The sequence below is a fragment of the Symphalangus syndactylus genome, chromosome 3, assembly GCF_028878055.3.
Source record: "Symphalangus syndactylus isolate Jambi chromosome 3, NHGRI_mSymSyn1-v2.1_pri, whole genome shotgun sequence".
In the NCBI taxonomy this organism is placed as follows: domain Eukaryota; kingdom Metazoa; phylum Chordata; class Mammalia; order Primates; family Hylobatidae; genus Symphalangus; species Symphalangus syndactylus.
Genome location: NC_072425.2, coordinates 8,115,894 through 8,129,661, shown reverse-complemented (window position 1 = coordinate 8,129,661; position 13,768 = coordinate 8,115,894). Strand labels below are relative to the sequence as shown.

Sequence of the window (13,768 nt, the reverse complement as noted above, 5' to 3'; positions counted from 1 at the left end):
GGAGCCCTGAACCCCGCAGCCTGCGCAGCGCACGGGGCCTCTCTCCAGCGTGGGAAGCGCCCTCGAGACGCCCAGGAGCTCGACAGCCGCGCCCCCGGCCCCGGCTCCCGGCCCCTCCCGCAGCCCCGTTGCATGAGGGGCGGGGTCTGCTGGTGGGCGGGGCCTCGGTGCCCGCCCCCTCCTCAGCCGAGCCGGGGGTCGAAGGCGGGCCGCGCGCCAAGCCCCGCCCCCGCGCGCCCCCGCCGCGCCCCTCCCCCGCGCGCTCCCGCCGCGCCGCCGTCGGCCGTCAGAAAGGCGCGCGCCCTCGCCTTTAACGCGGGCCCGGGGGCGCGCGGCCCGCATGGCGAGGGAGCGGCGGCGGCTGCGGGCCAGGCCGGGCCGGGGCTGAGGCCGAGCGAGCCGCGGGGCCCGCGCAGCCCCGGCCGGCGCCCACCATGCGGCGGCTGCGGCGCCTGGCGCACCTGGTGCTTTTCTGCCCCTTCTCCAAGGGCCTGCAGGTAAGCGCGGTGCGCGCCCGCCGCCCCCGGCCGCCTCTGCTTGGGGAGGCCGAGCTCCAGCCCCGGAGTGGGCCGAGTGCGGAGCGGGGCCCCGGGTTCGGACACGAGGGGTTCATGAGCCCGGGGTGGGCAGCGGGAAGGGGGCGAGTGGCTCAGGAAGGACGGGACGCTGGGGGAGGGGCGGTGGCGGCGACGGGAGGGTCCGGGCGCGGGGATGCTGCGGCCTGGAGGCCCTCGCCCCGACCTGCAGGCGGTCCCGGCCCCCCAGGCCCAGAAGCCACACAAAAGTCCTTTCCTCTTTTCTCCACTTAAAAAATGAGGCGTGTTATTCTGCGGTAGAAAACTTGGGACACACAGAAACGCCCTGGCAAGGACATGACCTCTCCGCCCCCTGCCCCTTCATCCCATCAGCCAGCCATAGCGCGGGGACCCTGCCCTGACCCCGGGATGACCTTGAACAAGTCACTGTCCCCTCCAGGGGCCTGGCCGGGTCCGCAGGGGAGGCCCGGGCTGCCTTGGGTTCCAGCTGCCGGGAGCCCTTTCACCTTCTGCTTTGGGGAGATGCAGGCCAGGCCCATCAGGCTCCAATCATCCGGGGCCCGGCCTCTGATGGGGTGCCCTCCCAGACCCTCCAGGACCTCAGCCACCTGCCAGAGGAGCCAGTCCTGGTCAGATTTGCCTGTATCTCCCTGGCCCCCGCAGGGTGGTCCTGGGTCAGCAGGAGGAACCCTGCCTGGGTCCTGCCTGAACTCAGGGCCTGGCTGGCCTCAGCTCCCCTTTTGGGAAGAGTGTATGGAACCCAGCAACTCACAGATTGCAGCGAGACCCTCTGTGCCCACCTGGGGCTTCAGGTTGTGGTGGTCCCGGCTCAGCCTTGGGGCAGGGTGAGAGCTAAGGGGTCTGAGGACCACCCCAGTCGCTGCGAGGTGGGGTGCACAGTGGTCCCCTCCCCCGAGGAAAGGCCTCCACCAGCAGCTGCAGAAGAGATGCTGATGCTTGGAGCTCCGCCCGGGAATGGCAGCAGAGGGATGTTGGCTGTTCCCAGGGTGGCTGGCTCGGGGCCAGAGCCCTGGTGGGAGCCCAGCCTGCCCCTCTAGTGGTGAGGGCCTCAGTTTCCTGGCCTTGTGAACTGCTTTTCTGGGTTAGTGCTGTGGGGCTCCCGGCCCATGGTCTGAGCCTGCTGGGCTGAGGACCACTGGTGCTGTTCCCATCCCCTGGGTGACCCTCCCCACCCTCCAAGTGGCTACACCAGGAGCTGGTCCCCACCTGCCCCTGCAAAGCCCCAGCCCAGGTCCTGGATGGTGGGGCCACCTCCACACTCAAGCTTTGCCCGTCCATCTGTGCCAGGCCCGGGAGCCAAGGTGGGCCAGGGAGCACTGTGGGGGCCTTGCAGAGCAGCTGCTTGGGACCCCAGGACCCACAGCACGGTCAGGGATGGCAGCTGGGGAAGATCAAGACCTAGGGGAGAGCTGGGCAAGGTGGCTCCTGCCTGTAATGCCAGGACCTTGGGAGGCTTGGTGGGAGGGTCACTTGAAGCTGGGAGTTCGAGGCTGCAGTGAGCTGTGACTGGACCACTGCACTCCAGCCTGGGCAACACAGCAAGACCCTGTCTCAAAAGAACAACAACAATGAAAGAGTTGGGGGATGAACCAGAGCTGGCCAGGCGGAAATAGGCCCTGGCCCAAGCCCAGTCGGGGCTCTGGGGAGCAGAACTGGGTAAGTCCCTAGCTTGGTGTCACTGTCCCCAGCTGGGGTCAGCCCTAGGCCCGGCGCCAGCTGCAGCCTCCCTCCTCCTGGCTGTCCTCCGAGACCCCGCCCATGCTGGGCCTCCCTGTGTGGCCCTGCCTCGGGCACGTTCACCCCAGACGGAGCCCTCCGACCTTATCCTGCCAGAACAACACCCACCCCCCATTGTTTCTCTGCTTTCCTGTTTTTCATCTTGAGCAAGTCTGCCGGAAACAGATTCAGTGCCCAGGACAAGTGGTCTGAGGGGGCGGAGACCATCCTAGGCCTGGAGGGCTCCCCCCACCGGAGCCACACCCTCTGCTCCAGGACCCCCAGGACCCCCCTGCTACTGGAGCTCTGGGCCCTTCCCCAGCTGCTAGGGGTCCTCCCTCTGTAGCCCTGCCTGGGGCGGCCATCAGTGACTGGATGCCGGGGAAGCAGACCAGGGCCCACCCATCCTGAAAGAACCAGAAAAAACGACCTCAGCTGCCTGGGCTGTGCTTTGTCCTCGTTGAGGAGCTGGTGGCCCCATTTTAGGGAGGAGTTCCCTGCTCACGGCCTAAGCTGGGCTGCAGCCCACGACTTCTGATGGGGGCTGTGACTTAGGCAGGTGGGGGTGTGGCCAGGTGCTGCCAGGAGGAGGATGTGACCAGTGGGCAGCCTCTCCCTGGCCGCAGGTGGACAGGAGGCCACAGGGAGTGCTTGGAGCCAGCAGTGGGGCCTCTCTGAGGGGAAGCTGGCCCCCAAGCCTGGGCCCTTCACCCTTCAGCTCCAGGTCAGGGATGTCTGAGCCCCTGCATAGGGCAAGTCCCCTCTGCTGGCCAGTGCCTGAGAGGCCTGAAATTTGCTAGGGGGCTGGGGAGAGGGAAGGTGGCATGCAGCTGTCCCTGGCTGTCACCCTTGGAAGCCCAGCTTGGAGGCCTGTACTGTAGAGCCCGTGCCTGAGGCTCCTCATGCCAGTAGGGAAACCAAGGCAGAGGGACTGAGGATGGCAGAGTGACCTGGAGCCCTCCCTAAAAGCCGGCTCCCAGACATCTGGGTGAGAGCTTTAGGCAGGGGCCGGGGCTGCGTGCTTACTTTCTTTTTTTTTTTTTTTTTTTTTGAGACGGAATCTCGCTCTGTCACCCAGGCTGGAGTGCAATGGCAATGGCGCCATCTCAGCTCACCACAACCTCTCCCTCCTGGGTTCAAGCGATTCTCCTGCCTCAGCCTCCCAAGTAGCTGGGATTACAGGCATGTGCCACCACGCCTGGCTAATTTTGTATTTTTAGTAGAGATGGCGTTCCTCAATGTTGGTCAGGCTGGTCTCGAACTCCCAACCTGAGATGATCCGCCTGCCTCGGCCTCCCGAAGTGCTGGGATTACAGGCGTGAGCCACCGCGGCCGGCCTTAATTTTTAACTGTGGTAAAATACGTATAGCATAAAATGTATCATCTTAACCCTGTTTAAGTGCACGGTTTAGTGGTCACCTCCCTCTGTCCGCAGAGCTCTCCAACTTCCCAAACTGAAGCTCTGTCTGCATCAAAGGCACACTCCCAGTCCGTTCCCCGCCCCAGGCTCCCTCTACTCTCCTTCCTGTCTCTATGGTTTTGGCGACTCTGGGGACCTTGTGTAAATGGGTCCTGCAGGATTTGTGCTTTGGTGACGGGCTCGTTTCACTGAGCTTCTTGTCCTGGGGTTCCTCCCTTCTGGGTGAACATCAGAATCTCCTTCCTTCTCAGGGCGCAGTCACTCCACAGTGTGGATACGATAGACGCAGCTGCTCTTCCATCCCCCGGCTGTGAACTTCAGGACTGCCCACCGCTGGGCTGTTGTGAACATCGGTGTCTTGAGTCTGTGTCTTTTTTTTTTTTTTTTTTTTTGAGACAGGGTCTCGCTTTGTCATCCAGGCTGGAGTGTAGTGTGCGGTCACAGCTTACTGCAGCTTCAACCTCCCGGGCTCAATCAATCCTCCAGCCTCAGCCTCCCAAGTAGTTGGGACTACAGGCGTGAGTCACCACGCCCAGCTAATTTTTGTATTTTTAGTGGAGATGGGGTTTTGCCATGTTGCCCAGGCTGGTCTCGAACTCCTGAGCTTAAGCAAGCCACCCACCTCAGCCTCCCAAAGAGCTGGGATTACAGGGTAAGCCACCGCACCCAGCTAATTTTTGTATTTTTGTAGAGGCGGGGTTTCACTAGGATGAAACAGGATGTTCTCAAACTCCTGGGCTCAAGCAATCTGCCCACCTCAGCCTCCCAGAGTGCTGGGTTTACGGGGTGAGCCACCGCGCCCGGCCCGCCTGCGTCTCTTAAAGGCTTCCAGGATGTGGCTGCGTTGGGCCCCTGGGGCCCCGTTCTCCAAACCTGGTTCTCCTTGCGGGCCTGGTCTGGCCGGAACTTCCCACCAGTCTGCATTACGGTGGGAAAATAGGGGCAGTGTCGCTCGCGGTGGGTGCGCTCACCTGGCCTTGTGCGGAGGTGACGATGTTATGAAATGAGGTCAGGATAGGAAGGGTTTGTAAAAATATCTTCATTTGGCCGTGCACAGTGGCTCTCGCCTGTAATCCCAGCACTTTGGGAGGCCAAGGCAGGTGGATCACCTGAGGTCAGGAGTTCAAGACCAGCCTAGCCAACATGGTGAAAGCCTGTCTCTACTAAAAATACAAAAATTAGCTGGGCGTGGTGTTGCATGCCTGTAATCCCAGTTATTCGGGAGGCTGACGCAGGAGAATCACTTGAACCTGGGAGGCAGAGGTTGCAGTGAGCTGAGATCACGCCACTGCACTCCAGCCTGGGCTACACAGTGAGACTCCCTCTCAAAAAAAAAAAAAAAACTTCATTCAGCAGAGGAAAGAATCGGCCACCCTGTAGTCCCCTGGTTTTGACATTTATTTGTACCCGCCCATAACATTGAAAAGTCTGAGCAGCGCCTGCCCCAACCTCCAGCCCCTGCAGCCCCTGGTATGTGACCCTGGAGAGGCAGAGCCAGGAGCGGGGTGTCGCTGAGCTGGGGGTGATTCTGAGAGGCAGAGCCAGGAGCAGGTGTGGCTGAGCTGGGGGTGATTCTAGAAGATGGGGGCGCCAGCGGGCCAAGGGGATGGCAGGGGAAGGCTGGGGTGGATCCGGAGGCCCTTCCCGTGGGAAGTGGGGTTGAGGGCACCCTGAGCCTGGGTGCCCGGAGGGCATCTCCTCATGCAGCCCCTTCCCCCACAGGGTCGGCTCCCAGGCCTAAGGGTCCGCTGCATTTTCCTGGCCTGGCTGGGCGTCTTTGCGGGCAGCTGGCTGGTGTACGTGCACTACTCGTCCTACTCGGAGCGATGTCGCGGCCACGTCTGCCAGGTGGTCATTGTAAGTGTTGCTTGTGCGGGCTGGGGACTGGGCCGTGCCCCCTTGCTGCCCAAGACGCTGGGGTACAAGGCCCTGAAGACACCTGCCTCCCCAGACCCAGGGCCCACGAGGCACATGGGTTTCTAGGTGGAATCTGCAAAGCTGCCTCAGGCTGGGTGTGGAGGACGGGGGTCCAGAGGAGGATGGAGGAGATGTGGGGGTGGCTGCAGGGGCCCAGGAGAGAGGGAGAGGCTTGGGGCTGGGGGCAGACAGCAGGGCAGACTCCAGAAATGTTTGGGAGGGAGGATGTTTAGTAGGAAGCCTGGGGTGGGCAGCTAGCCTCACTGGTCCGGGATAGAGACCCCCGTGTGGTGTCCTTACTGGCCGGGATGGAGACCCCTGTGTGCTGGCCTTCGTGACCTTGCTAGCTCCCCTGGGACCAGGGGTCCCCCGAGGCAGGTGGCAGGGCAAGGTCCTCCACAGCCTCCACCTCAGGAAGACAGGGCTAAGTCCCCTGGCATATGTGAGCATGTGTGTGTCTGGGAGCAAACGTGTCCACGAGTGCACACCGAGGTGACCCCCTGCTCCTCTGCACACCCTGTGACTAGCTCGGAGGGGAGGTCATCCCAGCTCTCTCTTCCTGGCAAACCCTAGACTCGCCCAGAGCTGGGCAGGTCCCCACTGAATTTTTGACCCCAGCCTGCCCAATGACCAGGGTTCCAATGCCTCCACTCCCCTTGGGGTCAGGCCTGGGCATAGAAGGATCTGGCCCGTAGCAGCCGCCACTGTGGGTTGTCATAGGGGGATTGGGTGCAGCGAGACCCCAGGTTCGGTGTCTCCTCTGTCAGATGGGGAGGGCACCTCTCCTGGCAGCTGGGTGGTGGATGAAGCTACCTGGGTGGGCGTGGACAGGCCTGTGCCCCACAGAGCCATGTCTGACAGGGGCCACATGTGGAAAGGCCCAGAGGTGGCAGTGGAGGAGTGGGGTGTGGGGTCCGGAGCTAGGAGAGCTTGTGCCCAGGACTTGTTTGGAGCCCATGCCAGCCCAGGGGAGGCCTCCAGGCCCCTGGCATCAGGCCTTGCTCACCCTTGAAGTTCAGGGGGCCTGTGAGCCCAGCAGGGTGGGAGGGTGGCACATTGGGCCATGGGTGGGGAGGGCTGTGCCCCGAGCAGATGCACCCCTGGAGCTCCTAGGACTGAGGAGGTGGAGGGGCCGGACCTCCAGGCCGGGGTGTTGTGGGTGGGGGCGGGTGGGAGTGAGCAGGGGATTCACATGGCCAGGTGGGTTCTGAGCACCTACTGGGTGCTGGACCGCAAAGCAGGAGGAGGTGCCCTCACAAACGAGGAAGCTGCAGCGTCAGTTTCCCAGGTTGCCCTGGCTCTTTGCCCGGTGGGGGTTTCCCTGGCTGCTCAGAGCCTTCCCAAAGGTCAGGCCAAGCCCAGCTCTCCCGAAGCCACCCCAGGGGCCATGGAGACGTCCCCTCCTTCCCAGAGGAGGTTCCCTGCCCCGCCTCATGGGGGCATTGGACACCTCAGAGAGGCGCAGAGCCTGGCCCAGCTCACACAGTGAGGCAGCAGCAGTGCAGGGCCAGTCCCAGGTTCCACCAGGGCCCTCACGAGGCCAAGAACTGGACTGTGAGTCCCCACTGAGCCCTGCTGCAGACGGGGAGCAGGCTGGGTGGTTGAGGGGACCAATGTGCGGCGGGGGCCCTGAGGAGGCCAAGCACACGCCTGCCTCAGCCTCTGAGGAAGCCTCTCCCCACCCTGCTAGGTGCTGGGAGGCGCCCAGGACCATGGGGGCAGCTCCATCTCTCCAACCGTGGGGGGCCCCAGGCCCAGCCCCAGTCTGGCAGAGAGCAGCGTGGCCCACAGGCTCCTTCCCCAGCACCACTGTGTGCCAGGAGCAGGACAGCTTCCTGCGGGTCTGGGGCTCCAGGCGCGGGGGGCTGGTCTGGGGTTCCGGGTGCAGGGGGCTGGTCTGGGGTTCCGGGTGCAGGGTGCTGGTCTGGGGCTCTGGGTGCAGGGGGCTGTGTGTTCTGGGGCTCCGGGTGCAGGGAGCTGGCTGGTTGGGGGCTCCAGGCGCAGGGGGCTGGTCTGGGGACGGGAGTGGACTCCGGTGGCAAAGGGCCTGCCTGCAAGGTGGAGGGTTGGACAAGTGTGCGGTTTTCCTTCATTTTCCTTTTCTGTCTTGACGAAGAGCTGGCGTTTTCTTGCTGCCGGGACAGACGCTGCCTTCGTGACTCACGTGGCGGGGTCCTCGGCCTCCAGTTGGCCCATCTCACTTCTGTCCCCATCCTTGGTGTGTGGGGGGCGGGGACCCTCCCGCCTCCCGACCCCTGGAGGGCAGGGTGTTCCACAGCTCCCTTCCCCAGCTCCCTCCAAGCCTGCTCAGCCAGGCTCCTTGGCAACTGAGGCTGTACATCCAGGAATTCTCCCCCCACCCCTAGAGGGGCGGGCCAGCTCCATCACCCCGTCACCTCCCGCGGGGCGCTGGGATTGAGGGGCTGCCAGGCTCCTGGAGCTGAGGTGGGGGCTGAGGGGCGGCAGCCAGCCCCAAGCCTGATTTAATTACCACTAACAATGTCTCCCTGGGGGTCTGGCTAAGGAGGGGCCTGTGGGACCGGGAAGGACAGGCCCAGAGTCATTGTGGGACCCCAGGAGTCCGTTTTCTAAGCCTTGACAAACAGCTCTGACAACAGAGCGCTTGAGCCTGGGCACTGGCCTCGAAGGGCCGGGAGAGGAGGTAGAGGCTGGGGCTCTGTTGCCCACTCCACCCCAGGGGTATCCTTGAGACTGTCACCTCTGGCGGTGAGCCCTGTCCTGGCTGCACTTGGGGCAAATAGTGAGGCCACAGCCTGTGCTTCTGCCTCAGCCTGGGGAAGGCTGGGCCGGGCCGAAGATGGAGGTCAAGTCCTTGGGACAGGAGGAGACCCACGCCTGGGAGAAGTGGAAACCCACCCAGAAGCTGCCATGCAGGTGTGGCTCTGGGCATCAGGATCTGTCGTGAGAGCCCCCGTGAGTGCCCAGTGCAGAATGGCTGGCAGCCCGCCCTGATGGGGAGCAGAGGAGCTGGACGCGGCACCCTTCACGGGATGACACCCAGCTGTTTGACCTGTGACCAGGGGGTTGCTTCTCTGGCAGAGGCCCTGTGGCTCGTGTCTGACTCCTGTCCAGGTTCTGCCAGCCTGACCATCCATCGCACTGGCACCAAGAGCCTACCCTTTTGTTCTTCCTGGTATCCTGGGGAAAGCCCTGCCTGGGTGGGGCAGCTCCTGGCCCTTCAGATGGAAGACACAGTCCAGTCAGCACCACCATAGGAAACAAGTTCAGAGATGTCTCACTTACTGATCCGGGCAGGGAGGACGCCATGAGTTGGGGGCTGTCCTCCCTCCTGGCGTCACCCGAGGCAGGAATGAAGAGTCAGGCAGACAGAGCACGTGTGGCAGCTGGTGGTGTAGATATTACGGACTAGGGTGAATTCTAGTTCACTGGCCAGTGCCTGGATGGTCCAGAGAGCTCAGTCAGCTGGGTGAGAGAGCTGCCTCCAGGTTCCTGCCTCTGGCCCTGGCCCGGGGTTGACACTGGGCATGGTGTGTGTCTCATGTCCAGGCAGTGGCCTTTGCTGTGCCATCCTGTTATAGGAGCCAGGATGGTGGGGATGGGACCGGACCGGAGGGTTGGCGGGGCTGCCCCTGCAGCCAACAGCCCCATCCTGCAGCCACCAATGGCATGACCCAGGGCCTCGGCACTGCCTGTGTGAGGGGCTGGCAGCTTTTCAACTGCAGCAAGTGGAGGACCCTGCCAGCTGGGCTTCGGGCCTGTGGGGAGGGGCTCAGTGGGGCAGGGGTGTGGCTGCCCCATCCGGCACACCCTGCATCTGTCTCCTCAGTGTGACCAGTACCACAAGGGGATCATCTCGGGCTCCGTCTGCCAGGACCTGTGTGAGCTGCGTATGGTGGAGTGGGGGACCTGCCTCTCGGTGGCCCCGGGCCAGCAGGTATAGCCACTGGCAGGGCGGGTGGGCCTGGGGCTGATACTGCCCATGCAGTGGGAGGGGGACATCTGCACGGAGGACCTCTATGGCCCTGTCCAGGTGTACAGCGGGCTCTGGCGGGACAAGGATGTAACCATCAAGTGTGGCATTGAGGAGACCCTCGACTCCAAGGCCCGGTCGGATGCAGCCCCCCGGCGGGAGCTGGTACTGTTCGACAAGCCCACCCGGGGCACCTCCATCAAGGAATTCCGGGAGATGACCCTCAGCTTCCTCAAGGTCAGGCAGCTCTCCTGGGGGGCAGGGCAGGAGTCCACACCACGGTCATGTGCCCAGTGGGCAGCCCTGGCACCAACATGCCCAGCGCAAAGGCATAGATGGGCCCAAGTGGACCCTGGGCAGACCTCCCATCCCCCAGCCCCTGGGCATGAGCCTTGCCAGGGAAGGAGCCTCTCCAGGGCTGGGAGCAAGGGTTGGGGGCGCCGGTGGGCTGGCAGCTGAGGTCGAGAGGAGGCTTCTGCTGTCAAGGGCCGTGGGTCCAGCAGGGCAGGTGCCCCGAATGGAGACCAGGGCTTGCGGAGAGGGGCCGCTTCCCAGGGCTTCAGCCAGTGCGTGCCCTCCACCCTCTGCCGATTCTCATCCTCAGGGAAGCTCTGAGGCTTCTCTGCCCAGGTGCCCACACTCGAGCTCCCCAGGTGCACCCAAGGCTGCCAGGAGGCGGGAGGTCTGTCTGGAGGAGGGAGGTATATCTGGCAGCAGCAACACAGGCCAGCAGTGAGTGGACACATTGCTGGCTGCCTCCTCCACCTGTGTAGCTGTGGGCTGGGACCCCTAACCTGGCAGATGTGCTGGTCTGGCCAGCAGACCACCCCACCAGGAGGACCAGGTCAAGGCCAGCTCGTGCTCCCAGACATCAAATCAACTGGCTTTTCCTTTCTTTTGGTCCCAAACGCCAGGCGAACCTGGGAGACCTGCCTTCCCTGCCGGCGCTGGTTGGCCAGGTCCTGCTCATGGCTGACTTCAACAAGGACAACCGGGTGTCCTTGGCGGAAGCCAAGTCCGTGTGGGCCCTGCTGCAGCGTAACGAGTTCCTGCTGCTGCTGTCCCTGCAGGAGAAGGAGCACGCCTCCAGACTGCTGGGCTACTGCGGGGACCTCTACCTCACCGAGGGCGTGCCACATGGCGCCTGGCACGTGGCCGCCCTTCCACCCCTGTTGCGCCCACTGCTGCCGCCTGCCCTGCAGGGTGCTCTCCAGCAGTGGCTGGGGCCCGCGTGGCCTTGGCGGGCCAAGATCGCCATCGGCCTGCTGGAGTTCGTGGAGGAGCTCTTCCACAGCTCTTACGGGACTTTCTACATGTGTGAGACCACACTGGCCAATGTGGGCTACACAGCCACCTACGACTTCAAGATGGCCGACCTGCAGCAGGTGGCACCTGAGGCCACCGTGCGCCGCTTCCTGCAGGGCCGGCACTGCGAGCACAGCGCCGACTGCACCTACGGGCACGACTGCAGGGCCCCGTGTGACAGGCTCATGAGGCAGTGCAAGGGCGACCTCATCCAGCCCAACCTGGCCAAGGTGTGCGCACTGCTACGGGGCTACCTGCTGCCTGGCGCACCCGCCGACCTCCGCGAGGAGCTGGGCACGCAGCTGCGCACCTGCACCACGCTGAGCGGGCTGGCCAGCCAGGTGGAGGCCCATCATTCGCTGGTGCTCAGCCACCTCAAGACTCTGCTCTGGAAGAAGATCTCCAACACCAAGTACTCTTGATGGGGCAGTGAGGGGCCCGGCCACCCTTCCTGGAGCTGGCCAGGTGCCAGGGTCCAGCCCTTCCTCAAGGAATCCTGTCAGATGTGAAATGCAACTTTTGCAAAATCACTCCCCTACGGTCAGGACTCTGGATTCCAACACCACAGACATGAGACCCCGGCTCAGAGCAAAGGCGGACATCCCGGCAGGAGGGCCCTCCAAGGGAGTTTGTTACTCTGAAGAACGTAATGTCAATAAACAGCTTTTATGTAAGGCCCAGGGCTGAGCACCCTGAGCCCCCATCGATGCTGCGCGTGAGACCCTTCACCCCGCTGTGGATCCACCCAGCCCAGGCACTCAGGCTGGGGTTGAGCCCCTGAATCCTGGGGAGGCAGCCCTCAGGTGTTCAAGGTGAGATCTATTCCAGAGCCCCTGCCTGCCCTTCAACCCACACACCTCTGAAGCCGCCAGGGCAGTTCCCCGAACATAGTGGCTTCTGAAACAGCCAATGACCAGTACCCCCCCAAACCTGGGCTGTGGCAAACAGACCAGAAAAAAGGTGTCTTAGTAAGAAAACAGATACATGCGGTATTTTAAAAACTGATTTTACAAAATCCAGCCATAAGATGTAGAACTCATTCCCTAGGAAACAGCCCAGGAATGGCCGTCTTCTCCAGCCCCGTGCGCTCTCCCCAGTAGCCCAGGGCACCCAGCAGCCGTTCCCTAGGAGAACAGGCAAGGACCCTGGTGGGAAGATCCCACCACAGCAACACCTTTCTCCAGGGCGGGCTGTGCTCCGCAACGTATGAGTCAAGACAATCCATTCCATTCCATTCCAGACCAATTTATTCTCAAGTTTTGCCAACACAGAATATTATCCTTAAAGAAATGTTCATTTAATCTTAATTCACTTCATCCTGTATTTTAAAATAAATGTTTTCAATATAGATTTCCCCCTTGGGGGGGAAAAAACTCAGGATCTTAGGTTCCAGGCAGTTCAAAAACAGCCAAGCGGTTCTTTTTTTTCCACCAGAATACCACAATGGCAGAACTTAAGAATCGGGATATGAAAATGGAGGGGTGGTCCTGGCAGTGGCCCCTGGCCGGCGGGAATACACAGCACTACCCAGCCAGGGGCAGCGGGTGCCCCCATGCCAGCCTGCCCATCCCTGTAATGACAGCAGAGCAGGAGCTGCAGCTGTGGCCCTGGGGGCAGGTGGGCTTCTGGAAAGCTGGGCTCTGACGCTGCAAACACCCTGAGTGCCAGTGGTCCCAGAGGGGGTGAGGCCTGTATCTGTACCTTTATTCCAGCCAGCCTCCTGGCACAGGGCTGGGCCCACATCCTGGCCTCTGCATCTGAAAAACAAGGACAGTGATGCAGACCAGGGTTCTTTAACCTGGATTCACCAAATGACCTTCAGGGAACCCAATTTATGAAATCCCGAAACTGTACTTTTTTTTTTTTTTTGAGATAGAGTCCCACTCTGTTGCCCAGGCTGGAGTGCAGTGGCGTGATCTCGGCTCACTGCAACCTCTGCCTCCCGGGTTCAAGCGATTCTCCTGCCTCAGCCTCCCGAATAGCTGGGATTACAGGCTTGTGCCACCACACCCGGCTAATTTTTGTATTTTTAGTAGAGACGGGATTTCAGGCTGTTGGCCAGGCTGGTCTCGAACTCCTGACCTCAGGTGATCCACACGTGTTGGCCTCCCAAAGTGCTGGGATTACAGGCCTGAGCCACGGCGCCTGCCTCCAGAAACTGTATTTTGAAGTTATCTTTCTTGATACTATCTCTTAGCAGAAGTCTGACACTGCTGACATTTAGGGCCACATCACTCTTCACCATGGGGCGTCCCAGGCATTGCAGGACATGCAGCTGCGTCTTTGGCCTCTGTACCCCCATTCCTACCCATTTTGGGGAGAGGATTCCTGTTCCCAAAGTGACCCAGACACATCTCTGGGCAAGGCAGCTCCTGACCCCTACCCAGGGCCCTTCCTTTGTGCACAGGAATTGCACCCTGCCACCCCCGCCCCCGCCCAACTGGGATTAATAATGCTGGACAAGGAATAGCCTGTTTATCCCAGCTCAACTGTTCTTAGTCAAACTTGCCCAAGGTCTCTCACACCTACACAATCATTTCCAGAACAAGGCCTGGGAGTGAGACGCACACTCCTGGTAACCCCACAAGTGCCCGGAGCTTCAGATACACACACAGCTCATTTATACATATCTACACCTCAGGGTTCCCAGCAATGTTGCTGCCCCTCCCTCATGGAGCAAACCAGGTAAGGTGGTTTCCAAAAGCGAAAACCCAAATGCTGCCTGGCTTTGGTTGCAAGTAATGTCAGGCCATAAACCATTCTCAGTGCCCACTGGTTCCCGAGCACTGAGTGTAGAAATCGCCACTTTCTCTTTGCCCCGAGGCCACAGGCACGGCAGAGCAACTGTCTGTGGTGCCGACAGGTCCAGGACAGCATCTGCAGGGCAGCCGCTCACATGCA

At 61.8% G+C, this 13,768-nt stretch overlaps 2 protein-coding genes and 1 non-coding gene across 6 annotated transcripts in view; 1 reads left to right on the top strand and 2 right to left on the bottom strand.

Annotated features, from left to right (window-relative positions):
* Positions 1-305: 305 nt before the first annotated feature.
* DIPK1B (divergent protein kinase domain 1B) lies at positions 306-12,247 on the top strand. Of its 3 annotated transcripts, none has more exons than XM_055270330.2 (5): positions 306-497; positions 5,416-5,550; positions 9,419-9,526; positions 9,623-9,799; positions 10,477-12,247. In XM_055270330.2, the coding sequence occupies exons 1-5, from the start codon at positions 435-437 to the stop codon at positions 11,287-11,289; spliced, it is 1,296 nt and encodes a 431-aa protein (XP_055126305.1). In that variant the 5' UTR covers positions 306-434; the 3' UTR covers positions 11,290-12,247. The 3 variants fall into 3 exon arrangements, with proteins under 3 accessions (XP_055126305.1, XP_055126304.1, XP_055126307.2); XM_055270329.2 differs by lacking the exon at positions 306-497 and adding an exon at positions 707-2,213; XM_055270332.2 differs by lacking the exons at positions 306-497; positions 5,416-5,550 and adding an exon at positions 5,567-8,505.
* Positions 12,097-13,768, bottom strand: part of LOC134736273 (uncharacterized) — an 8,109-nt gene continuing 6,437 nt past the window's right edge. For both annotated transcript variants that reach the window (XR_010120175.1, XM_063636718.1), the window contains one exon: positions 12,097-12,624. The gene's annotated coding sequence lies outside the window, so the exon portion shown is untranslated. The remainder of the gene's footprint in view (positions 12,625-13,768) is intronic.
* Positions 13,607-13,742, bottom strand: LOC129479969 (small nucleolar RNA SNORA43). Its single transcript, XR_008656886.1, has one exon. It is a non-coding gene; the product is annotated as a small nucleolar RNA SNORA43 (small nucleolar RNA).